At 37.5% G+C, this 27,303-nt stretch overlaps 1 protein-coding gene across 1 annotated transcript in view; it reads right to left on the bottom strand.

Annotated features, from left to right (window-relative positions):
• Positions 1-203: 203 nt before the first annotated feature.
• ITGBL1 (integrin subunit beta like 1) overlaps positions 204-27,303 on the bottom strand; it is a 154,445-nt gene continuing 127,345 nt past the window's right edge. The window contains exons 9-12 of the mRNA XM_026845689.1: positions 22,469-22,585; positions 8,516-8,662; positions 3,402-3,515; positions 204-1,906 (exon numbers count right to left, since the gene is read on the bottom strand). Of these exons, the coding sequence (XP_026701490.1) occupies positions 1,815-1,906; positions 3,402-3,515; positions 8,516-8,662; positions 22,469-22,585 (470 nt within the window). The 3' untranslated portion in view covers positions 204-1,814. The remainder of the gene's footprint in view (positions 1,907-3,401; positions 3,516-8,515; positions 8,663-22,468; positions 22,586-27,303) is intronic.

Raw genomic sequence — 27,303 nt, 5'->3', positions numbered from 1 at the left:
TGTCTTGTTATTTATCTGCATAGCTTCTATAGAAGTTATGCACGGATGTTTGGTGATTATACTCCCTGAGAACATGGGTTTCAAAAGCTTCCATTTTTAGAAAGAAAGAATCCAGGTTAAGGAAAGTATTGGGTAAGAGAAAAAGCAAGCTACATGGGAAGGGGGAATAATAAAAGTGATTAAATAAATTCATTCAAATTTTTTGCATTCTATTACATGTACTGTAACATTGTATTTTTCCTATTTCAAAATTGTCCTTTCTAAATGAAAACTAGTTTCTAGACCAACAATGGAAATACTTTTTTTTTTTTTTTTTTGATATATAGTTCCCTTATTTCTGAGTCATGTACCTCTTCAAAAATCAGGACCTTGGCACCTAAACCACAGTGTTACAGTTTGGTATTAAAAAGAAATATTTTCCAGCCATTTAAGCAATTTCTCAGTCATGGTTTCACAAAATGTAAACACTTTTGAAACTAAAATGTATGTATCTTTTTTTGCTCTAAAGAATTCAAGGGCTGCCAAATCTACATGTACAAAAAAACAAGAGACTCATATGTAAATAAGTTAGGGAAGTCCCAATAGTTGTGCATCATTCATAACTCAATGTGAATTTCACACTGAGCAGCATTTCACCATTGGAAAATAAAAATAAAATTTTTGTTCATACCACGGCTTTGTTTGTATTTACTGTATTAAAACTTTAATTACTTTGTTGCCATTTTCTGAACATGTTTGGCTGAGACCAGGCTACTGCATAGCACAGCTGATTTTTCAAGTCAGTTGACCTTCAGGCTCCCTATTTCTATAAAAGCAGTTAAATTCAATGAATACTGTGTGTGACAGTGCAATCTGTTCCAAACAGTGATTTCTAATAGCATACAGAATTGTCATCCTAAAAGTTATTAGTGTAACAAATTTTCATTTGCTTTACTTTTAAGAGGACTAAGCAGCTGTACATATATAGAAAACTATGATAAAAGTACATATGAGTTGCAGGATACATATTCAGAACAGGTAATCATACATTTGTACCTTTATTAGTTTCATTCCTTATACTCCTATAGGTTATGCATTTGAAAGTATCGTAACATGTAGACTAGATAACCAACTTACTGACACATTAACCACAGAAACCAAGTTCTCTTGTGGACAAGGGTCTATTCAAACAGTTTTCAGGTAATTGGACCTCAGTTATACAAATACTATGCTCTGACCAAATGAAAAATCAATAGTTTTTGTTATAAGCTTCTTTACGGCTTCTCTCAGTTTATGAGCTGGTGCATAATCAGGATCGTTACAAAGAAAAAAGGGCAAACAATGTATTTGTCAAACACTGAAAAATGGATCAAATTAATTATTTGCCAAACATTCAACTAGTGCTACTTTTCTACAGGAGTATTGTTGCATACTGATATGGAGAGGTGACAACCAAGTAAATAATGCTTAAAAAAAGGCTTTCTTACACTGTTTTCAAAGATTGCTTAGAAAATAGGCATTATGGGTGTAATCTCAGTCCCACTGAATTTACCAAAAAACTCTGGAGAAGTTCCAGAGGGCCAGTATTTTATGACTTCATCTTTTAGAACTTGGACTGTCCTGCTCCCAAGACATTTTATTTTTTTTTCGTTTGGTTTTGTCATGCTTTTCTTTAAGGAGCAGTCCCTCAAATGCGTGTTCTAAAGTATTTGCACCCATATACGTGTGTGTGCACGCACACCCACACCCATACACTGAGTACTTCTGAAATTAAATGTTCTAGCAGCCTAAAGAATAACAACCAAAAAAACCTCCTCAGTCTTTTATGTCCTTTGTTAAGGGTATTCTCTCCCCAACCAGATTTCACAAGCATTTCCATTCCATCCTTCCCAGCACTCACAGTTTCCACAGCTACAAACACCATTGCCTAGAAGAGAATGAATAAAGGGCAATTATCATAATTGAAATGTGCCACATTAAAATGTGTTTTATGGGCAGTAAAAAGCTATGCTAAAGTAGTTGCATTGTTCCTTTATTGTTCCCCCCATCCCTTTTTTTTCCTTTGGAAGGGAGCAATTACTGTTCCATTGCATTAAGAAGCCACCCCAAACCTACACTTCCAAAGCAGTAATAGCATTCTATCAATAATTCCATCAACAGAATTGCAAATATTGTAAATATGCCACCATCATTTGTACCCAGGTGTTGAGGCTCCGTGTTCACACTGTACCTCCAGGTACAAGGAAAAACAAGATTACTTTTAACTATTAGGCAGAAAGAAAAAGAGATAAAAGTTACAAACAGAATAGCAATAAAAACGTCACTTTGAACATGAAAAACTTTAAGTTCTCGGAAATACTATATAAATAAATAAAATCTCAAACTCTCTATTAAATAGATGAAAAATGTGTTGTCCCTATTTTGCAGGGAAGAAACGTTAAGTGCTGAGACCCGTATTTTCACTTTACTTCACTATTTTTGACTTAAGGATGCTCAGCTTGAGACCTCTACAGCCTGGGTTTCCAATGGGAGCTCCTCTTCCTACTGACTTTATGAAGTGTGAATTAACTGCTGCAGCTGAAGATAAGGCTCCTGTTGCTTCTATTCTGGCTACTTGCCCCCAGAAAAGGACCCTTGCTAATAGGGCTAGCTGGTAGATACAATTTACGAGTGTCAGCCCTCCCACTCTTGCTCTAATCAGTTTGCACATTTCCTCCACATCTAATAATTGCTCAGCAAAGACTTTCTAAAATTAAGATTTATAACAGGAAGCAGCCAGTGAGTTAATGTAGCAATTCCCATGTTGCTTCTCGTCACTAGATTTGTCATGAGGGTTTGTTGGCAGCCTGCCCATTTCTATGCGCATCTGCCACCTTAACTCTCAGACAATGTTAAGGTGAAGCTGCTTTAATCACCAGACATCACATCATAAGAAAACCTGTCAGGTATTTCAGCCTCCCACTGAGAACTGTCTGATTGCCAGGTAGCTCTGTTAACCCACACAACTGTGCCTCTCACCTACCAAAGATCATCAGACAAGTGAACTTCATCTATGACTTAAATGTATTATACACATAGAAAGCCCAGTAAGAGAAAAAAAGTTAAAGAAATCTCATGATCACAGTGCTGACACTGTATGTCCTTTTCCAAAAAGCAGTAACCTGTAGACTATTACAGTGAAAACTGTTGATGGATTTCATAGCTGGCTTATTTTTTAAAATCCATACTCCGGTTTTCAACTGTTGTTTTGAAACCTCAAGTTGACTATCACACTGCACAAAGAATCAATTATAGCAGGTTTAAATAACCAATAAATGCACTTCCTCCGTCAGTGGAGAAAGACGAAGTTGCGCTTTCTCTAACATAATTCCCATCAACACGGTTTGTTTCTTAGAGCAATTAAGTGTTAGCCTGTACTGCACCTGTGCAAATGAGACCATCATGTTTGTCACAATCTCTGTCATCGCATTCACAGAAATCGCCCGAAATGTACCACTCCTGTGGTGAACAGATGCACTTTCCACAGTGGCAGGAACCTGAAATCACAAAAATTATTACCCACAGTCAAAGAGCACTGGCATTTTCTGATTAGAAAATAACATCCCCAGACACACACGTGCACACATACACATGTGTGCATACTCACAAAATTGCTGCCTAAGTAGCTATTGCATAAAAGAAAATCATCAAGCTAAAAGCTTTTTGAATAAAGCGATACTTTTGGGGTGAGCTAGAATATGGTGGGACGTTACTACTAATGCTTTGATTCTGCTATTTCACTTAATCAGGACTCACATTCTGAAGCTTTCCTTTGGTTTCAGAGTCCTACAATCAGGGCTGCTCTTCCCAGTAGCTGTTTTTTTGGTGGGTTGGTGTTTTGTTTTGGTGTTTTGTTTTGTTTTTTTTTTTTTACTATAAAAGCTCAAATTGTCCCTGAAACACTGTTACTGAAATCGTAGGCAGGAAGAAAATTACCCTCCTCATCTAAAGCCTTTAGGGATGAGTCCACAAAAGAACAGAGGTGCCAAAGATTAACATTTAGACACCAAAAATCCTCATCACCGCAAATGAAGCTGCTCCACCTTCCATGGAATTACTAAGTATTTGCTCTGGGTCAGAAATATAATAGTTTGTGTACATAGCAGCGGCTCAGCAGTTTGCTCATTCCTGCAGAGTACTGCAGTGCCCTTTGTTGGGATTAGCCACTCTCCTCCTCCTCAGAGATGGCAGGTCACACCCCCACAGGCAAAGGAGCAACTTTATGGTGACATTCAGGTGATGCTGCAACCCACGGAGCACCAAAAATCTCCCTTTAAGGGAATACTACTCAGAGACATCCCTACCTTCGGGAGAGGGTTCATGGCTCTGAATCCTGGAAGGGAGAGTTGCCCCCAAGCTATCATGTGTCAGGAGGCCTGAGAAAGCTGTGAGAGAGGCTGTTCTGCAAGTAGAAATGCCACTGACAGATGGTAATTCCTCCTGGCTGATCCCGACACCCGGCTGAAGAGAGTTGGCTTTCACAGAGCCCATTCTCAGCTGCCTGACCCTATACAGAGTTCAGACGCTTAACACCACGGTGGGACGCTTAGTAACTGCTAAGCAAAAATCGGTTTTGTGGACCTAGCCCTCAGAACTGGTTACAGCACAACTCAATACAAAAATCTCAAAACCCAAATAAATGGTCACAAAGAATATACACATAGTTTCCAATTAAGGGAGCAGCAGTTTACAAAAAAAAAAAAAAAAAAAAAAAAAAACCTTTGACAGAACATGTTTATAAATGAGTTTAGCTGCTGTCGAAAATCCCACCTTCTTGCAGTATTTCCACAATGATTACAGTACAAAGTCACCAATGTGTTTAATGCAATATTAAACAAAAATATATAGAAGAAAGCTTGGTTATGTCAGAACATAACCTATAGAGAACTCACGGGTTACTTAACAGGGTCTGAGCCAAAGTATATAAAATGATGCTTTTCCATCTCTCCATTCCTTTCAGTGACTTCTGAATAAAAACCATAGTAAAAATCTAAATATACATTTTTTTTAAAATGTGGATCTGTCAATACCAACCAATTTTCCCTAGGTTCTTCCCATAAATACTGAAGTGTCCCTGATCACTGAAACATAATTCTTTGAAACTTCAGAACAACCTCAGCAGAGTACATATTTTTTTAAAATTAAAAATGTAAGTTATTTACCGTGCATGGTAAGCTGACAAAAATTAACTCATTGCCTAATTTTAAAGAAATGCTGTTTTAACTTGTAACGTATGGAACATGTAAATATATACAGGAAGAGCTAGTGATGGAAACGTTTGGGGACGGGAGTATTTGGTTAAGCATCTACCTTTTCCATGAGTTCAGAGTATTGTTTACAGAGCCATGGGCACAGAAAATACATTCCCTACAAGGATAAAAAATGCCATTTGTATAAAGAGGCAGTGGAGGATAGCATACATATTGTATGGGTGCTGTATAAGAGATACACTGTCATACTTGAGAGCAATTTAAATCGACTGTCTCTGTCTATAAAAACTACAAGGTACTGACAGCTGAAAATAATGATGAATAGTAAGAGAATTTTAGTGAAATTAAAGCAGTTAATAAGAGCATGACACTGTAGGAAACCTGAAGTGACTGCATAAGCAAGCACTGATGCTGCTACTGATGGATGCCCACGATGTTTAAAACTATTTTTCAGGGGATACAGCAAATTTAACACCAAGTCAACAAAGGTAGATCAGGCTCCATCATGTAAAATCTGTTAAGGAGAACGAATGTATCAAGTTTTTTTCCCTGAACAGAACATGCTGCTCTGGGAGGCTCCTCAGTTTAATTAAAATGGGTCTAATGAGTTGCAGGGTGTTCCCTGGGATTGTAGCCAGTTCCTCTTGGATGGGATTTGGCTCATTACCTAGCCCGGGTCCTGCACTGTTACAGTAGCCATCTGCAGCCCTACATTTACAGCCAGGGAGGCAGCAGCGTGGTGGGTGTTGCTGTTTTCCTTGGGAAGAGCTTTTACTACAGGTGGCATAGTCAGTGAGCCAAGATTTTGAAAACTGCCTAGGAATGTGGATGTCCTGTCCAACTGCATTTATATTAACAGAGTGTAATTTTCTGAAAGTGTTCAGCAGTTATGTGCTGAAATCCAGGACTCCTTAGAGTCTATTAAATTCGACATACAGAAACTCAAGCTCCCTCAGTCTATTGCAGTGCTTGCATATCTTGACTAGTTTTGCACCAAAGATGGAATAAACACCATTACTGCACGGGTTCAAAATTCCCTTATGTTTGACCAGCAATGGTTACTTATTGCTCAGTATAATGGAACAAAAAGAACAATTTGTCATTTTGGTCTCTGGAGAGTGCTGGTCACAGTAGCTATGAACATTTTAAAGTTTGGGTACTCAGAAAGACATGATTTCCAGATACATATTTAACATCAAGAACAGCTTTGCCTATAAAAACCCAAACAAACAGACAAACAAAAAAAAGCTAAGCATAGAAACAAAACTTACAAGCAATTTGACTGTATTTGCCTGTGATCCCCACCCTGCTCAGAGAAGAGATGGGAGACAGTAGTGCTCACTGGCCACACACTTCTGGAAGTTATCTTACATAAGTATTTCTCTGCTTTGACAAGCACGTACATATGACCAGCTGTTCCCACAATAAAGCTGCTATAACATCTAATTTGACACAGCTTTATTATGTTGACTGTCCTCAGGGCAACCTTCCATCACATTGGAAGGTTACATGTGCTTGAAGGCTGAAGAAACTTTAAAAAGCCATCCCACCGGTGTTGCTGAATATGGACTTAAGGTCAGGTTTCTAATTCCCATAGAAAGTAAATGCTGTTCTACTGTATTTGCACTACTACATTAGAAAATCTGGGCCTTTGGAGCTCCCATTCATGCAGCCAGGTTTAAAAGCACTACCTGCCTTCAGCAAGTTACAACCTAGAGCAACTTTCAGGATGCTCCAGCCTATACCAGTGACCAGATCCCAAACCACCCCCTGGGCAGCATACCCAGAAGACAGAAAAAAAAGCTTCAGTGTCTCTGCAAATTCCTGATGGATTGTCTGCTCCCAAAGCCTCAGAGTAAATTGTAGCTTTGCTATATATGCTCAAAGCTAATTGTTCTCAGAGTAAGACCCACAGGCTGGAATAAATAGCTCTCAGCCATCCTTACAAAAAAGGTAGCAGATAATATAAATATTTTTAAATTCAATGTCATTTTTCATGTTTATATTTATTTAGAATCTTATATAGTGCATTTTATTGATTTTAAGCATATTCACTCACCTTCACGATTTATATAAAAAATCACAAGGAGATCAAGACTAAAAGAAGAAAAGTTAACTTCTGCAGTAAAACAGAGTAACTTAATTTCTCCAGTAACTCAGCATCCTCTTACACATACACTAATTTAAAGATAGCCACATCTTCTGGAAACAATAGCAGTTTGTCTTCCTCATTTTCTATGACATTGCAACAACTGGGGAAAAAAAAATAAAATGGTGCAGTGGGGGAGAATTCTGGTAAGTGATAATACAGATGGAAGAAGGCCAGGCTAGAAACCCCTTTTAAAATTTCCTTTGCACTGAAATGAAAGTTACCAAAGGGACAACTGAAAATCTGTCTGATATAGAAGGGTCCTAACCGCTTTTTTCCAGCTAGCAGCTTTTTCCCCTCTCTCTGCAAGGGATACAGGAACAGAGGAAATGGCCATCCAGTCTGGAGTGAGTGCATTCTAGACTCCAGCCAGTTCCACCACCAGTTTTTTGACGATTCTCTTTCAGACATGTTATATACAAAACTAGACAGTTTGCACTATGGGGGAGCTAAAAAGCCCTCTTTCCAGTAATGCAATTTCCTAGCCTGAAAGACTGCAAGGTAAGAACCTCAGAGAACAATTTCAGGTAATTATCAAGATTTCCTAAATTTTATTCCTCCCTGTGGCCTTTTTTTATGGCTGGACTGAAGCTGATGCAATCACCTGAATAAAATTTTGTAAATGAGAGCGTTTGTGAGATTCTGTCGTGAGGGCTGCAGTTATCTTACCTCTCCTCTGCTGCTGTGTTGGGGAGAGGGATGATTAAGTATACCAAATGTTTTTCAGTTAAACACTCATCTCCACGTAATATTGCCTCTGATACTACATCTGCCATCTTGCCCACTGCAGTGTTACTGCAGGTAGTGCCCCTCTCCCTCAAACTGGATGGAGCACTAATGGTTAGTTTATAATGCACAGCTGTTCAATGCAGACCATCAGATAAACACATACAGGAAATTATATGCTATTAACAAATTGCATAGGAGACTAATGCTCCTAAACATGTGTGGTGGGTGTTTGACAAAATGGATGTAAGTGCATTACAGAGCTGAATATAACATCCTTTTAATAGTAGGTGCCTTTGAAAGAAGGGGTTACTAAACAACAACCCTCTGCCGTGCACATTAGTCTTCCTGAACATGATCATTTTCCTCTGGTGGGGCACTGACATGGTGTAGCTCAGCTGCCAGTTCTTACCCTTCCCCGAGCATAATATGCCATCCGCTGACTCGCAGAGACTTCTGCTCTCCTCCTCCGTCATGTTGCACTTCCTTGAATGCTGGCACAACTTTCCAAACCACCCATCCTGGCAAATGCATCGGCCACATGAGCAAATACCACGGCCTGCAACAACACCAAAGTTGGTTATGAGCAAGTCAAGCAGAAAGCAGTGACTAACGGTCTCAACTGAGATCTTCTTCAGACCTCTGCAGTGTGAAGTGTATCCTACGGGAGAGACAGACGGAGAGATGGACAGCACAGCTTCCCAGAAGGGTAGCATTCTTCAGTTCTCTCATTCTTGTGTTAAATAGGGTGCCCAAGTGATGGGCAGAAAAGCACAGGGATGGCTCCCCTCATCAGCTCAACTTTATAGGATGTTCCCTAGTCCACAGTGTACTGAGGGCAGACACAACCTCTTTCCTCCCATGTCTTTAAACTTGCAGCCCAATGCCAAAGTCTCACCTGCATATCCCATACTGTCACCTGAAGAAGCAGACCCCAGCACAGGGCTGAGAGCAGCACAGCACACAGCAGAACAGGCAAGAGATACAAAAGTCACAATCTCCTCCAGCTGCCCACTACTGCTGCTTATCTGCTGCAGTGTATGGAGCTGCTGACGTGCAAAGCCTGGACTCAACATACTCTGCAATTACTGCAGATTAACTCATACAGTACAGGATGAAGATAAATCCCCCAAGTCTCATGCACTCTACTAAAATTGGTTGTATGTAAACTCAGCTGGCAACCTGCAAAGAGTTCCTCTCATCACCCCAACACCTGTTTCTCTTCTGCATCTCTTCTCCAGACATAGCTATCCCAGCTCAGCAGTTTAAAAGGTTTGGTACTTTCACTCCTGATACTGTAGTGAAATGCTGAGGGAGGAGCAGGAAGGAAGAACAGACCAAAGCATTCTCCAGAGTACATGCTTGTATGACCCCAAGGTGGGACTTTTTTTCTTCTAAGAAGAATGGGCAGGCTACCTTGGTGGGTTCTCTCCACAGAAACACACAGATTTCAATTCCCAGATCAAGACAAGAAGCCTGAATGAGAGGGAAGATGGACGGGCAGAAGAATAATACAGTAGTAAGGATATGGCTATCAAAAGACAATTAATAATGAGGAGGAAAAATAAAGGAAAATGAAAGGACAGAGAGAAAAGAGGAATAAGAAATAACAAAATAGGAGGCAAATGAAGAAGACTACACTTTGAAATGTTAGGGAAAGAAGGACGGGAAATACCAAGTGATAGAAAGGTCAAAGAAATCGTAGAATGGGAGTCAATGATAGAGCCTAGAAGATATAATTGATGTTTTTAAAAAAAAAAAGGAATTAAAAAAAAGATGAAATTATTTGTACAAAGAACAATGGAAAAATAAAATATGTTGAATACTAAACTGAGTAGAAAATCTGGCCAGAAAGAAGGGAAAAATGACAACAAATGCAGACAAGAATACAGAAATGGAAAATAGAAAAAAAAAGAAGAAATAAACTCCTAGTCAGAATTTCACTTTTCACTTTTCAACCCTGAATAATATTTCTGCAGCAGAGAAGAACATTCCTCAGCTAATCAGTTTACTGGGCTTAAAAGAAGAAAACTATACATACCAGTGACTTCTGTCCTATCCTACCTGCTATGTAGGGCAAGGCAGTGGAAACAAGGAGACTAAGATAATTTGGTAGCACGGGCTGGGAAGAAGGGTACAAGCAGTAGGAGTGTCTGGCAAAGCAATGAGTTGTAGGATGCAGAGAAGGAAACCAGCAACTTTGCTTTTCTGATTTTTGGACTCCTCATGGGGCAACAGTGCAACTTGACATTGCAAACCGGGTGGCAGCCCAAAGGAGAGACAAATCTTGAGTTTGTTATAAGTGGAATTCCTCAGTGTTTTACTGATGGCCAAATCCTTTACTAATTTAAATTAGAAAATATTTGAAGCTCCAAAGTCTTGGAGATGTCAATTACAGTGATCTAAATGTTCAGAATAATTTTCATACCCTAGATTGTGTATTGATCTTTGGGGTTTTTTGTCTTATTACCTATACAACTTTAAACGCTCACTAACAATGACACAGTCTTATTATGACAGCATTCCTACCCACTTCGGCAAGTGACATTCAGCAATTACAAATTCACGTATATGTATTTAGCATATGTCAAATATTACAAATTGATAACTAGCAACAATAGAAGCTTGATGCTACTTTACCTTCTGTGTTAGACTGGGAAACAAGAACAGCTATGCCACAAACCAGAATAGAAGAGGTAGAAAACAAGCATACATAATTTCCCATATGGTCCTTACAGGTAGACAGCATGCAGTTGTCTACATTTACTCCAGCTAAACTTCTGTCAGAGTGTTTTTATCTGCCTTATTTATTTTTAATTTGTAACATATAGATTAGATTTTGGAATAGCTCAACCACTCAAGAGCAGAATATACCACTCTAGAGCAGAATATGCAACTCGATGTCCGTGTTGGAAAATTATTTGTGGACATACAAATACTTGTACTCATTTTAGCAGCAAATAGTAAGAAATCCATGCTGATTTCACTGAGAAAATAATTTTGTATCATTTTTCTTGTAAAGTCATTATGATTTACAGAATGCAGAGATGATCATGTCTGTAAAGCCTTTACACAAGTCAAATAAAAAGTTAATGAATAATCTATATATTTACAGCAGAGTTTACAGTCTACTACATAAAATTGACATGCATTTTTCTGAAGCGACCATTCGTCTCCTCCTATTTGCCATATAAATCCTCAAAATATAAGGATTTTGTCTCAAGTAATCCATTTTGCCAAAATAATATTTACTCCTAGCTGATATCAGTTTGGGCAGCTGCAGCTCTTTGGATGCCCCATGCATCAGGGTGGTGAGTATGCAAGTGCTTGTTAATTCCAAGCTATCTTCTGTGTGTGCTAACCTGTGAAAAACTGCTTTACATGGTTTAGTTGTGTGTATCCTCCTTGTAGAGGTTCTTCGTCTTTGTGTGTGAATCTGTCCAAACCAGCTGACCAAAAGGAAGGGCCAAAATGTCATAAGTAACAGCTTTTGGTTGAATGCAATATTCAAATTACATTCAAAGTGTCCAAGTTTCATTCCAATGAATCCCAGACTCTCAAAATTATGAGCAAAAGCAGTAACAAAAAGGTGCTGCTCTTGCTCATAAGTCCTTTTAGATCAGAGTAGAATAAAATTCAAGAATCCAGCAATCATAGAGCAAAGGGGAAAAGAAAAATCTCTAATTGAAGGAGTCCAGCCCAACCGAATTGGCTGACATGATGTAATACTGATTTAACTGTTCAGATTAAGCAGATCTACTGGAAAGTGTTGGTCTATCATCAATTCAGATTTAACATCAAATACTTAAAATCACAAACAAATTGCATATTGCAATGGTTGTGAGACTATAGATCTTAATTCATAAAAATCTATGTTAATGAGCATTTAAATATATAACAGTATGTCTTAAACATTAATCTCCAGTCAGGAAGAAAGACTGTGATGGGTGAGAGGCAAAGGAGAGAAAAAGATGATGTTAAAGATACTGTCACTTTGGTTAGAATTATCAATAAATCAAATAACCACAGGATTTAAATGTGAAATATGAATGCAGCAACAAAGAAAGTTGTGATGCATTACTAGCAGAGGTCCATTATAACCCAAATCAAGCCAAATCAGACTGGACACCAGGATGAATTATTTCATACCATGCCTGGAAATAGAACTGTGTGGCTGTGGAAAACTTCAGTTTAGGACTAATCATGCAACTGTTACCAGAGTTCCCAAAAATCTTGCATGATAAATTTCCAATACAAAAGGCACAACTACATGGGAATTTCAGCATGATGAAAAATGTGAAATAATCATTGCAGAGAAATCTGGTTCTTATTTATAGATCAACATTATAACCAGATGATGTTCATGAAGGGCAAACTGATGCCAGCCCTAAACAAAATTTAGCACCTCAGAACAGGTTTTTCAAACATATCATATTGTATAATATTTATTGCATTTATTGTATTAAGTCTATTATATATTTATTATTTGTATATTTAATAACATAAATATTAACCAGAAATGGAAGAAACAAATCTTCAGCTATAAAAATATTAATTCAACTGTCCTGTATGAAGAATTTTTCTTATAGCCCAACAACAATTTTCCACAGTAAGAGAGAAGTCCACCCAGGTCTAATGGTGGAGAGATGATATGAGTTAGGAATGAGGAAGCTGTATAGCCAAAGAAAGATAGATGAAGTAGATAGCAACCAATATAAATGAGAAATGTCGCTGTGCATAAAATGGACATAATCAGGAAAAAAAACAAACCAAAACAAATATTTATAACTGGAAGAAAAATAGAGTTTTAAAAGTGTACTAGGTATATGAAAAATCTGAGCATAATGCAGGATCCCTGATTTAGAACAAGACAGTAAACCAAACAAATATTTCTCTCTGTATTTAAATAGAAACAGGATTTTCTATTTTTTAATCACAGGACTATGATAAATAACTTTCTATTATATTGTTAACATAAGAGAATATTAAACAACATCTATTTGGGTGAAATATTTCTCAGTGAGCAGTCTTCATAAACCCGCCCAAATATGCTAAAATAGTGGGTAAAAACATTAATGAATCACTGATTCTTATTTTTCTTGAATACCAGGAGAATGTCATGAGACTGGAACAGCTGCAACAACTGCAGTTAGAGAAACTTAATACAGATGTGAAGCAAAATACTGATTGTCTATTGTATTTTCATAATAGGTCACTTAGTATTGTCTAATAAAGGTGGACTGTGGCTCCAGTTTCAGCAACACAGCAGGCAGGCAGTTCAGTAAAACTTTCAGGTGAAACTCTGCAATGAAAAGGGATAATACCATCCTCATATGCATATACCAGGAGAAAGTGAGTAGGAACAGAAGTGAGTAGGAACATTTAGAGCATTGATGAGATGGACATTTAAGTCCTGCAACTCACTGTGATATCCATGTTTGAAGGGATTTTGAAAAATTTGGAAGAGTCCCAAAAAGTTCCGAAGAAAGAATTCAAAGGGCAGAGAAAATGGTTTGTTCAAAGAACTTCAAAGATCTGTATCTGATTAGCCTATTGAAAAGAAAAAAAAAAAAAAAAAAGCTAAGAAGTGTTTTAGTAGGATCTGAACTACCTTCTTTGAAGGTACTAGAATGGGAATTCTCAAACTACCAGAGAAAGACAAAGCAAGAACCAGAGAGAAAAGCTGATACTGACAAATTCATTTGAGACATTTCAAGTGATGTTGGCAGGGGCTGCACATATCTTAGATTCTTCAGAGCATAGCCTTCTCAGAGACAGGCTTTAGTTGCACACAGTGCACAGACATCAACATAGGGGAAGCATGGGTATAGTGTAGTGGCTCTTTGTAGCCTAATATACAAGGTTAAACATATAAGCCCCTTTTGGATTTGCAAATTAATATCTATTGATCAACTTAAATGTTGATGCATTAGCAATTCCTTTACTGCTCATTTTAACAGAAAGATTCAATTAAAACGTTTTTTACAAACCTAAATCATATTTTATGCTAACTGAAAAGCCAAACAAATTATATTCTCTGTGCTTCTATGTAAAGTATCAATTTTCCATTCACCTGCACAAATGTCTGGGTGACCAGGACAGATGTCAATGTCCATTTGACATACCCTAAGATATCAAGGACATCCTCATGATGTAGGCAGCTCTGCAGGCACCCCTGTGTCCTTGTGGAGCCACGCTGGGGTCGGGCAAGAGTAGCCTTGGGCATCAGAAATCCTATAAGGTGCCTAACCTGAGGCAACTGATGACTTTGAAATTATGTCCCATGTAGTCTGAGAAGCCATGGTAAGAGTCAGTATTTGCATTCCTATTGCTAATTTTTCTGACCAGTCAGTGCCAAAAGCTGTCTTTGGCTGGGAGATAGGCTGGTATTATTTCTCTCTCCTAATTTGCATTTTAGGTATATTAGAGAGTTCCATAAATGTCCTATATACTTCTATTTCTGTAAAGCAACATTAGTGCAAGGAATGAGGAAATTGTCTGACAGCAACTGCACCACAATATTAATACTTAACTTTGCTTAATGAAGCGTATCATTAATCATAGATCTCTCATTTTTATTGTTATGATCTTATTGGTCCTCATAAGAACATCCTATCTGAAAATATCATGTTTCTGCTTCACTGAACAGATGACAAAAATAAATGTCATTCATTATTTCTGCAGTATGGACCTAGAACTTTCCTAAAAAGGAACTCACAGTTTCTGTTCTATATATTTATCATATGATAACACATAGTTATATTAAAAAAAAAAAAAAGAAAGAAAGGCAGTACTTCCTCTGAATCAAATTACTTGGCCTTGTGGTGCTGCAATTCTTACCCCTCCCTGCCCTCCTTGTTGGGCTGCTGGGTGCCAGGTGGGATTCCACCCACATCTGCCCCAAACTATACAATAATCTGTGGAGATAAGGACTGCTAACGTTAAGGCGCCCCCTTAACGAGCCTGGCTCCTGCCCCTCCAGATTGCTTGGAAACAGTTATAATGGCCCATCATCTCCTGATGGCATGGCACACCTGTTGCCTGGGATGTGGTCAAATGGAACAATAACAGGGTTGCACGTTGCAACTGTTGGAAGGCACCAGAAGGTATTTGACAAAAGTCAATTATCTTGGACCCTATAAATTGTGACCACCAGGGAGACCTTTGGAGCTCTTCTGGATCGCAGTGGGCCTGTGATCAGCATCACCCCTGAGCTGGGACACCTCTTGGGTACCAAAACCTTTAAGGTGTTGTCTACTCTAGATGGAAGGCCAGGGCAAAGTCCACCCACTCGAGTCTCAACTATCGCCCATTGAGGAATGCCAAGGCATTGTATTTGCTCTAAACTCAAGAGGGAAATTTTCTTTGAGCTAGCTTCTCTTTCACCTGTTCTCTGTTTATTGGGGGGGTGTGTGGTGTGGGTACGTATCCTTGTTCCTGTGTGTGTTTGTCCCTTTTGTGTTCATTTTACTGAATCCAAACATCTTTGCTTCTGTATGCATATGTCTGTTTTGTGTATGTGCGTGTATAAATTAAGGTAGAGAGAATCTTTTCATTTTAGAATCTGTGAATAAGTTGCTTTTCTTTCTGAATTATTTTGTATTGATAAATTGCTGTTACTTATTAATAAATATAGATTTCTTACTAAATCATTACCGTGTCAATACTTTCATCCGCGACAGGCCTGGCTGGACAGTAATGAAAATTTTACAATCAAAGGAGCATGGCAACTAGAAGCAAGTTATACCAGCCTTCTTAGAGGGAGCATTTCCATTGTACATCCTTGTGATGACTATGTGATCCAGAATCCTTCACAAATTATAAGAATGTGATGTGGAAGCTTTTGTGTCTGTTTTAAAAGCTTATAACATCAGAAAGTTGAGAGTTGTGGCTTTAAGTATATATATGCCTTATAAACCATAGCTTTTTCCTTGTTCACTGTCCATACATAGAGGCTTATATTGAAAATCTTAAGACTGGCGTGTATGACATATGAATGGAAATGTGTAGGTAAGCACCAGAAGAAACACCAGAATGAGGTTAAAAATATCACCTGTATTGATAACTAACAACACATTCACAGTATTAAAACTGAGGAAGGTATTATTTTGTCAAAATTGGGTCTGCACTCTCATAAAACAATGGTATGGTGACTTTCATGATGACTTGTCAGCAGAAGACTGTGCTTAACAACAAAGGATGTCAACACAGACACAGCACGTAACTTGTGTCATTCCTTTCCCTGTGAACCCAACAAGAACACCATTGTCCCATTAAAGTAAAAAACAAGGAAGCACAGACAACAGGCACCAGACTTGCCTGAAACTTACAGAGATGAAAGTAAGCAAAATCATGAGGCAAAAGGATCATCCTAATGGAAGGGTCCTAAACGACATAAAAAGTGTGACTAAAAACTAGTTTGTTTTTGTCAGTCAAGATGAAACAAAAAGACCTACTGAGAACTTGGTGGATGGTGTCTCTTGTCCATCTTCAGTGTCACTCAGAAGTGATCCTGACCGAACTACTTAATTAGAGACACTTTGATCCTTGTATGTGGGTTTGAGAATGTAAGTGAATGAAATCAATGAGAGAATGTGTCTGAGTGGTGAAAATTAATTTACTTGGGGATTTTACAAAAAAAAATTAACTTCCCCACCCATAAAGTCTCATGTAGAGTTTTTGCTGTACTGGTTTCCTACAGTTAGAGGGAGATTGGTATGAAGGTAGACCAGAGGGAAATATTAATTACCTCAGCATTTCCTCCAAGAATAAATCAGCTCCTCCAGCTTTTACAAGCACTTATACTACAACCAGAATCTCGAAATAATAAGAACTAATGTCTTTTACCAAAAGGCATTGGTATAAACAAACAAAAAAGATAGCTGCATTTACTCTTTGATTGACATGATATTACACAAATGAATTCCCTACAGTGTTAGGATTATATATTGATGTGATGTGTTGAAAAATAGTTAAAAAGTCACCAAGGCAAATTTACTCACTTGAAAATAAACAAATCAGACTTCTCTATTGTCACCAGTCAAAGTACTGGCTTACTGGGATGACCAAGGCTTAGTTCTTTCTTAATGTTGAGGACAGTGCAAACATCCATGACTAAATATTAAAAGGTCTCATCAAAGCTGATTATCTAATTGGTGGTACACTATATGAAGCACAGACTGAAATACTGACATAAAACATAATGGGAGCATCCCTAGAAATAGTTAAGGGCCTTGCTTATTTATGAGTTTCAACCTTTGCTAGTGGTCCTAATGATTAACTTGCGTGGAGCTTCAACCAATTTTTTACTATTTTTGTTGGGCTTTTTTTACTGTAGTTTTTAAGCAGCATAATCCTGCACCAACCAGTAGCATGGAGAGAACCCAAATGGGCTTCTGTTTCCTTCAATGGTTGCTACTTTGCTGTGACAAGAACTCACAGCTAGGGCCAATAATGGTCCAGAGAACAAATCAAAATGAATGGAGTTAAGAGCATTACCAATTCAATTTCAAATTGATTTTTACTGTAATTCTGAATTTTTGTTGCCTGCCTGTCCTCGATCCTGCAAGAGAACAGAACATAATGGACAACAGTCAACCCAGTGAGGTGGAGCAGCCAGTGATGACAACACTGAAAAACACAGCTGGACACAGTAAGGGAACAAATAACACTTGAAAGATCAGGACACATCTGAAACTAGCAGCATAGCTATAACCTCGGAGGACAGAGAGAAGTATCTCTCACCAGCATCCAGAATAAGTAAATATCAGGCCTGGTATACATCAGTGGCATAGCCATGCCAAGAAAGAACTTGTGCTGGCAAACCTGTGATTCTCCAGTCATGCATGTGCACCAGGAACACTTAACTTGAACATGAAAGATTCAAAGAACCAAGTAAAGCCATAGAAAACATGATGTTAAATATTGCTGTGGATCAACACTGCAATACACCTGGGAATATCACTGAAAAAAACTGAACTGTAGGGAATAGGCCTTTAGATAGAATATATCTATCTCAAAAAGGGCGCATGAAACGCCTCCTCCAGCCTTAGCATATTAAGTCTCTATGCAGAGGCATAGACAAAGGAAAAGGAATACAAAGGAAGGAACCTGGCAAGCAGGTCAAGGGAGGTGAGTCCCCTCATCTTCTCCACTCTCATGAGACCCCACCTGGAGTACTGCATCCAGTTCTGGGGTCCTCAGTACAAGACAGACATGGACCTGCTAGAGTGGGTCCAGAGAAGGGCCACAAAAATGGCTGGAACACCTCTCAAGTAAAGAAAGGCTGTGAGAGTTGGGATTGTTCAGCCTGGAGAAGAGAAGGCTCTGGGGAGATGTTATTGCAGCCTTTCAATATAATAAAGGGGGCTTATAAGAAAGACGGAGAGTTTTCACTAAGGCCTGTAGTGACAGAAAAAGGAGCAATGGTTTTAAACTGAAAGAAGGTAGGTTTAGCCTGGACATAAGGAGGACATTTTTTAATGATGAGGGTGGTGAGACACTGGCACAGGTTGCCCAGAGAAGCTGTGGCTGCCCCCTCCCTGGCAGTGTTCAAGGCCAGGTTGGACGGAGCTTGGAGCAACCTGGGCTAGTGGAAGGTTGTCCCTGCCCATGGCAGGGGGGTTGTAACGTGATGATCTTTAAAGGTCCCTTCCAACCCAAATCATTCTATGATTTTATGATTCTATGAATCCATTTCTAATAGCAGAGTGCTGTGGAATGTCTGACTAGTCCTCATGCAACCTCTGTCTTTGTGAAGACGTAATGTCTCTATCCCTGGCACTAACAATGATGGACAGCTGAATTTTTAAGTGAATGACTCACTACAGTCATGCAGAAACATGGTAATAGGGTCTCACTCAGTTGTACCCTAATTTATCATATCTTTTGCTCATGTCTTTCTACTGTCACATGGACAGCTGGTCTGGAAAGCAGGTTATTAATCAGTCTCTGATGGTCAGAGGAGGCCAGTAACAATTCTTATTCAAATCCTTTAGGTTGTCATTCACATTTCTTATTTCAGCATGTATTTAATCTGAAAACACTGTTCTCCATTCCTTGTGCATACAGGCACTCAGTGCTCACTGTCAGACCCTGCACATTCATAGAGCCCATTTTACAATTATATGAAGCCAACTTTACTAGCAAGGGCTTATGTCCTGACAGTGATTGCCTAGGTAGCAGCAGTGGTAGAAAAATAATATTGAAAAGAGAGGAAGGAAAGAGGAAGGAATAAGCAGTTCAGCAAGAGGTGTCAAGAAGTTCAGGCTAAGATAGAAGCATGGACAAGCCCAAGAGGAAGGGAGAGATGTATGTGAATTAGTACAAAATTAATGAGTGAAGTTCTGTAAATAGGTAAGTTGCAAAAAAGCAGAGAAAATAAGGTTAAAATTGGTAGAATCTCCTAAAAAGGGAGATATGTGAAATACTGTATATCAAAGGAAACATTCAAAGTGTTATCAGGAAAGAAAGTGATAGCCAAGCAAACACCTCACAGTTACTAAAGAGTAGAGATGAAGTTATCACTAACATCAGAGGCTACTGAGGATCTAAAAAGGATAAAAATGACAAAAGTTCCTCCAATTAGTCAGAAACTAGGGGAAGAGACATTTCAATGAAAATGCTGGAAGCCACAGTGAAAGATGAAGTCACAGAAAATTTGTACGTAAATGGCTCATATTATGAGTTTGAAGGTGAGGGAAGGCCAAGGGAATTCACTCACTAAATGGTGAGTTAACAGAAAGATGCAATTGATGGGGACTCTCTGAAGATAAACGTTCCTATACTTAGTAGTTATACCTAAGTATTTCAGGTGCTGCCTTAAGTTATTGGGGGAGAGCCTCTTGAGGTGGGTGGATCAGAAGCACAGATGGGTACTGGATGGTCAAAGAAAATAATGTTTCATGATCTGCCAGTGGTTAAAAAAAAAAAAAGAAGGAAAAAAAAAAAAAAGGAAGGAGCCACTTCAGAGCCCCAGCAGTCAAGAGAAGTAAAAGTGGTGTATGGAAGAGAACTGCATGAATAGTAAGACATCTATGTTAATTTGAATCTCAGCACACTTCACATGGAAGAGCCAGACAAGTGCAAACAAAGAAACAGTTATGAGGCATGAGAACAGAAACAGAGGAAAGGGAAAGTGGTTCTTGGCTGTAAAAGAACAAAAGCAGATGGAATCATACAATAGTGATCACGTAGGAACATGCTTCAAGGAGTAAACTAGAACCAAATCTAGGATAATCTAAAAATATCTCAAATTATATTTAGAATAGACAGAACAAGAAATAAAATAGCAAGAATGTGAAAAAATAATCTACCAATTATTTACCACTGGAATCTGAACAGATCTACTACAAAAATCCAACAGTTTTTAGAGAACAGTATTAGTAATAGCATGACTTCTAACTGGGAAGACTAAAACTCTAGAGATTAGCTTCATCTCACCAAGCTCCAACAGCTGTGAATGAGCAAAGATGGTCTAGCCTCCCTTGCACTTCAAAGGTTTTAGTGAATTTAATCATCACTTTACGCCATGCTTCCTCCTCTTTTACTTATAAGAAAGCCCACGACAACAGGATTTCTGATTTGGCACTTATTCTGTGATTTTGGGTAAAGAATTAGGAATAAACTCAACTCCCTGGAACAGCAAAAATCCCAGAGTGGGCCTTCTGAAGTCCTGTCAACATGCTGTGCAGTGCAATTTCAAATAGGGCAGAGTCACTTAAATTTTCCCATATAATTCCTTTCACCTGCAGGGAATCATTAGTAACTAAACTATCAGTTTGAATGAAAGTGGAAAAGTTGAGCTTGAGACTACATAAATTCATGAGCTGAGTTTCCTTTCTATTTATGGTTTCAGAATTAGGAAGATAAACTTAAAGCATATGGTTTAAAAATTAACTAATTCCTGCCATTCTCTGGGCAAAGCTATTTAGACTAAAGGAGAGAGATTATTCAGGTAATAGTGTGACCTAGAGTGCCTCAAAAACTTCAACCCAGGCTCAGGTGTTGAGGTGATTATTCATTTAAATGTGAGGTTCTCTAGCCAGCAACAAAAACTAAAATTATCACTGTATCCCTCCTAATAAGGTAGAATAGAATTTTTGTCTATAATTTCCAAAATGTGCAATATAATTAGCAATACTAACATGGAAGCATTGTCATCAAATAATGTAAAATATGAATGACATAAACAGAAGAGATATTTTTAACCATGGAAGATGATGAATTTTTGTTCCCAACTACTTAATTTATAACGGATATGACCTAGGGTTTTTTACGCTTTTACGTGCTTTATACAAAATTAAATTTCAAATTATTCTTTAGCTACACATTCATATTACTGAATTACACTAAATATTATAAACTATTATTATGGCTGGTCAGACATTCAAACTAGAATTTTCCATATATGCCTACATTCTGCATGGCAGACACCTTGAAGAAATACTCCCTGTAATCAGCATTTTTTATGGACACAAGGATTATGAAGAAATACGTTTTTTTTCTTACATAGACATAAGGAATATAATAAAATGTGTTGTTGCTCATACAAGCTACTTTGTTAATATTAAGAATCAAAGAGTCATTTTAAATATCAAGCTAATAAAATCTAGAAAGAGGATATTCAGGATGGCTATTACTCACCTGTTTTTAAAATACCATATGGTATACATGCATTTACATATCTAAAACTAATTTGAAATACTGCACTAACACCAACATACATTACTGAAAAAATAATAATTGTGGTTTTCACTGTCAATATTAAAATAAATCATCTGCATGTACAATTACTATGAAAATGCATCTCAAGCATTTTAGATTCTTTTGTAATTTTACTACTTCTTTAGAAAACAGACATATCAGTGTCAGTAAATATGAAATATTCAAAAGTATTGCAAGCTATTATTACCTTTAAGTAAAATACAATATTCTCAGTACAACATCAACTGTACTAAACACAAAGCTAAATTACCTAACTTTTCAGGTTTTCTTTTAAGTGTTTGTATTCTTTAACGAACACTGATGGAATTTGGGGTATACTACAGCACTTATATTTATGCTATTAGGTGTATTTAATCTACTTCACTGTTAGTGTTTCTGAAGTTTTAAAATAAATATTCCCTAACATATCTAATATTTACAGACCTTGTTTCTTACAAGAATCTATAATCTGTTATAATTAATCAATTATGTCAACAGTCTGTAGTGACATTATATCATAAAATCAGGGGGAACAAAGTTATAAACTATCTATATTATATTATATTGTATTGTATCGTATGGTATCACATATCACATCATATAATATATAATATCAATTATATTTATGATTTTATTATTATTATTATTATATAACTTATACCCCCACAGACATTGCCGTCCATATTTTCACACTGTCGATCATCGCATTCACAGTTTTTGCCATGAACTCTGTTGTCTCCGGGAGGGAAACAAGTGCATTGGCCACATTCACATCTCCCTGTAGGAATAAACAATAATTAGAGACATTATTTCAGTAAAGTAAAATAGATGAAAAAAAAAACCCAAACTTATTCTACAACCTGCCCCCCAAAGGCAAACTACCAGCCACTGTATTAATTAAAGTATGCACAAAAAACACTATTAAAAAGAACCAACACAGAACTTTCCCTCCTCCATGGCAACCAGAGCAAAGTGTATCACTGCTATATCTTGGTGGAAACAACAACAATAAGCAATCACTGGCATTGTATGTTTTTCATATCTCAACTTTGCATAACAGATCCATGGCACATGCTTAACTGCATGATTAACCTCTATAATTAATCTAAAATATTTAACACATACCTCAGAAACTCAGAATGAATGTGTTTAGAATTAAATAGTCCATGCGCAGGGCTATCTAAGATACTTTCTATTCATGTAGAAATGTAAGTCCTCAAATACTCTGTCAGGCATTTGGAAAGCAAAAATCCCTAATTTCTCTAGCCTAGATTTGAGGATATAGCAATCAAAAGCACAACCTCTGTCAATCATCCCTTCCATCAGCCTGTTCACAGGAGAACACCCCAGAGCTAAGATCAAGGTCAGCCTTACATTGCATATATATGAGAGAAATTCAGTTCAGGGTAACACTGGTTTTGTTATTTCCTAACTTGTAAGAGTTTGCATCTGTATTTTTAAAATTGTTTTAATGACACTACTGTGAGAATGCTCTAAATATGACACAGACCATCGATCAATGTAATACATTTGATGGGCTTGGGAAAGGATATTGTGTGTAAAAAAAAGGGCCACCAGACACATGGATTAGGACAGAGTAAAGCCTGTTCCTCTTGATCTAATTTAATCACAACATCAGTGAGACTCAACCTGGTCCTGTACACTGCTCTACTGTCTGCAGAACCTCAATTTACAGTAGGAGAAACTATAACTACAAAGCATAAAATCCTCCAACTGCAGCCTTTCATTATGTAACCAAACAGTTCAGCATGTGCAACATTTTTTCACCATTTGATGAAATATTTTACTGAATGGGAAAGGACTGTTAAGGAGAACCTGAGTGGGGCTTTTCTAACTAGGTTTTGTGACAATAAAACCTTTTAGGTCAACATACTGCCAGATCATTCTTAATCTTTTTTTTCTTTTTTTCAATTTCTAACCTAAATTTGTTACATTTGTTTTACAAAAAAAACCCAGTCTAATTAAGTTGGAGTAGAGAAAACCTTATTACTGATGGAAAAAATTTATAGCTGCCATACTCTTCATCTTCCCAAGCATCAATGTTACATTTGCATATGATATTCTGCGTGCCAGGAATCAATCTAGAAGGACATTTTATGATCAACTTAAAGTACAGGTATCTTAAAGAAGACATGCTGATAGAGAGAATTAACAGCAAATACTTCATGACACCTTTATAATTCACAGTGTTAAAACTATGTTGCATTGTCAATTATATGAGGCTATTGGTTCCAGAAAGAAACTTATAGAAAGCTCATTTATCACCTCACAAAATATAGTTGTATTCGGTAATCAGGTCAGCATTTAAGATATCATTGTCTACAGAATGATTGATGTAATCTGTCTGCATTCTCTAAGCTACAATTATTTGCCAAGGACAGCTACATTAGAAACTGGAAAAAAAAATCATTCCTTAGTTCTTAAATATACAGAGATTTTTAATGAGTCCAACTTGCAACTATTTAGGGTTTTCACAGTCTCTTTTTATGCATCCACCTTAGACAACCTGGCTACTTTTACAAAAATGTCACATTGCAGTGTCCCAAAGCACAGTCACCCACAGGCAGATAGGTACCCGATGAACAGGACCCATCTGTTGTGAAGACTCTCTAAAATAAACAAAAGAACCATCTTTAACAGTGGTATCTTGGCCAGCTAATGCTGTAATAAGGAGGATGCCTGAAGGACAATAAAATCAGTTTAAGCAAGTTGCTTTGAAGAGAGGAGTCAGCAGAGATGGAAAATCCTCCAGAGAGATGAGCAAAGGAAGGTTCTGTAATGAGGCTCCTGCATGTTCTGTAATTAAGCACTGCCTTCTGTAATGCTTAATTTAATGTCAGAATGACCTGAGAGCCTAGTGGCTGGGCACTTGCACTGTAATGGGAACAGGTTCCTCTCAGTTCCTGCTGCAATTAGTATTTATTCATTTTAGTTAATATGCAACAGTTTCACTGGGGGAGGGTGTGTGTGTGTGTGTGTGTGTGTGAAGGAATATCCCATCCCTAGGCAGATAGGGTATATTTTTGTCATGTAAGAGATACAAGCTCAGGTTGTCTACTCAAAATCAAGCACAAAGGTGATTTAGGCCCTTCTCACCAACACATACATCCAAAAAGCCCAAAGGCCTTGTTGATATCTGTGCCTCATGTTTTATTTTGGTTGGCTCCCACCTAAAGTCAGGGTATGATTTAGATCATCTGATTGTGGACCTCAGCAGAACTGAGAGTCTTGAAAATGGACAGAAACTTCAGTCATTAAGTGCTCTGGAAAAGGATTTCTCTGAGCTATTTCTTTACTTTTAAATATGCAAAGATACAGTTACAGTAGTTCAGTACACTGCTGCTGAAATTGATACTCACATTACTAGTTCATCATTCCTTTTCTTTTACAAACGTGACAAAATCATCACCATGAACATGAGAAGTGAATTTAATGGTGGCACTATAATTGCAACTTTGTACTGACTTTAAAAGTATATTTTACACCCAAAAGTACTGAGATTTTGGTTAGATTATGTAAAGTGGGCTCAATCTGTGGAGATAAATTAACAGTGAATTAAAGCCCTATTGCTTCTGCACAGCTAATGACATAAGATGTAGTAAATGTAAACTTCAAAGGCTCAGGTTATTCCCATATAGATGAACACAAAAAATAATAGCATTCTGCAGCAATAAATTTCAGATAGCTTTCCTGGGAAAAACAGGATAAGATATTTGAAGGGTAAACTTGCTTCAGCCATACTCTACTTTGCCAGATGTATCTGCTACTGAAATAACAGAAGCCACACCCTATTCTGTGACCTTCTTCTCTTAGTTATTGTGCTAAAATACTTACCATATCAATTCAATCATTCAAAAGTAAGTTGAAGCTCACATTATACTGAAAAGGGATCAGCACTTTACTAAACATACTCTTTCTTTGTCTCGAATAATAGGTTTACCATAGCAACCTGATTATAGAGGGAAAGCTACTGCCAAACACATCCTAAATTCTCTTTAAATTCCAGGGCATACAGAAACAATTAAACACAAGAGGACTGTAATATTCTGCACTTTCTCAGCTGTCTGTGCAAGAGCTACACTTTATAAGTAAAAAGAAACAAGTTCATCTCAGACATTTTATTGCAAGTGGCTTCTTCTCCTCCTCGCTAAACAGGGAGAGTAAATTTCATTGTCTGATGACTTCAGATGAAGGAAGCTTTGTGATGGAGGTTGCATTAGGTATTAGCATTGAAAAGCTTAACCTACTTATCACAATGCAAGATTCCAGAAACAGAATAATTATAGAAGACATTTATTTGTCTACAGTCTTAATATTTCCTTGCACTCTTTCCTCCCATTGAAGTCAATAAGAGTATTAACTTATTACTGATAATTGTTATTACTTGAAGACTGAAAAAAAGACCAGCTTAGGCTGGGTTTTTTGTTTTTAAAAGGAATTAAAGTATCTCATTAAAACACATAAGTTTGTCAGATAACTGACTAGAATTCTAAAAATCTGTGCCTTAAGCATATAGCTTTGGAGTTTATTCAGCACTTACTATACCATTTTTTTATTCCTCTTGTCCAACATTTATGAAAGCATCACTAAAGTAAACAGTGCCTAGACTTATATTAAACCTGCTCCCATGCAAATCGCTGTGATCACTAGCTGCATGCATTCAAGCTGACTGAAAGTTTCTTTTATACAGGTAATATTCATTTTAAAACACTCTGGTAGAAGTATATAATTTGGGTAATAAAACATTTTTTCCCTGCTATTACCAGCAAAAATATCAGGAAGAAACAGTAATAGCTTCCAATGTAAAAATAAACACTAAATATAATAAGAGGTATTTCATTGTCTTTTCCTGGCTGTAACTCTACAACATAAAGAATTCTTCTGTGCATGGTGCTGAGTTTTTATCTTCTAAATGAAAACCAATAAAGAAAATAATTTCTTAATTGTTTCTTTTTGTTCGTTTGTTTTTTTAATGTGTAAGGAATACAGCACCATATTGCACTGATTTACCACAATTGTGGTGAAAGCAAACCAGGTTCACTGGTACTTCTGACAGATGGTGTTTCAAGTTAGTGATAAATAGAAGGGAATATGCCTTTAGGATGGACTTTTCTGCTCCATGGCTGTCCCAGGCTTAACATCTGAAAGCATTACCTATCAGAAATTGCCATTTCTTTGTTATCAAGCAATCTCGGGCAACATGAGCACATACGGTAAAGCTGCTGCGTCTTTCTGACAGCAGAACCCATTTCACACTGAATGGGAACAGATGATCTAGAATGATGTTCAGAAACGGCAAATCAGAGAAGTGGGATGGGAAGATTTGTACTGATGATCACAAAGTTTCAGGGGACATAGTGGGTGTGGGGAAGCAGATGTGACTTAAGGAAGTAATAGATAGGATGTAGCAGCTTCAGGTAAGGAGAATTAAAATTCACTGACTGAATGGTGGAAAGAAGAAAGACCAGTAAAGGG

The sequence above is a fragment of the Athene cunicularia genome (assembly GCF_003259725.1).
Source record: "Athene cunicularia isolate RWA chromosome 1 unlocalized genomic scaffold, athCun1 chr1_part1, whole genome shotgun sequence".
Lineage (NCBI taxonomy): Eukaryota > Metazoa > Chordata > Aves > Strigiformes > Strigidae > Athene > Athene cunicularia.
This window is presented reverse-complemented; position numbering and strand designations above follow the sequence as displayed.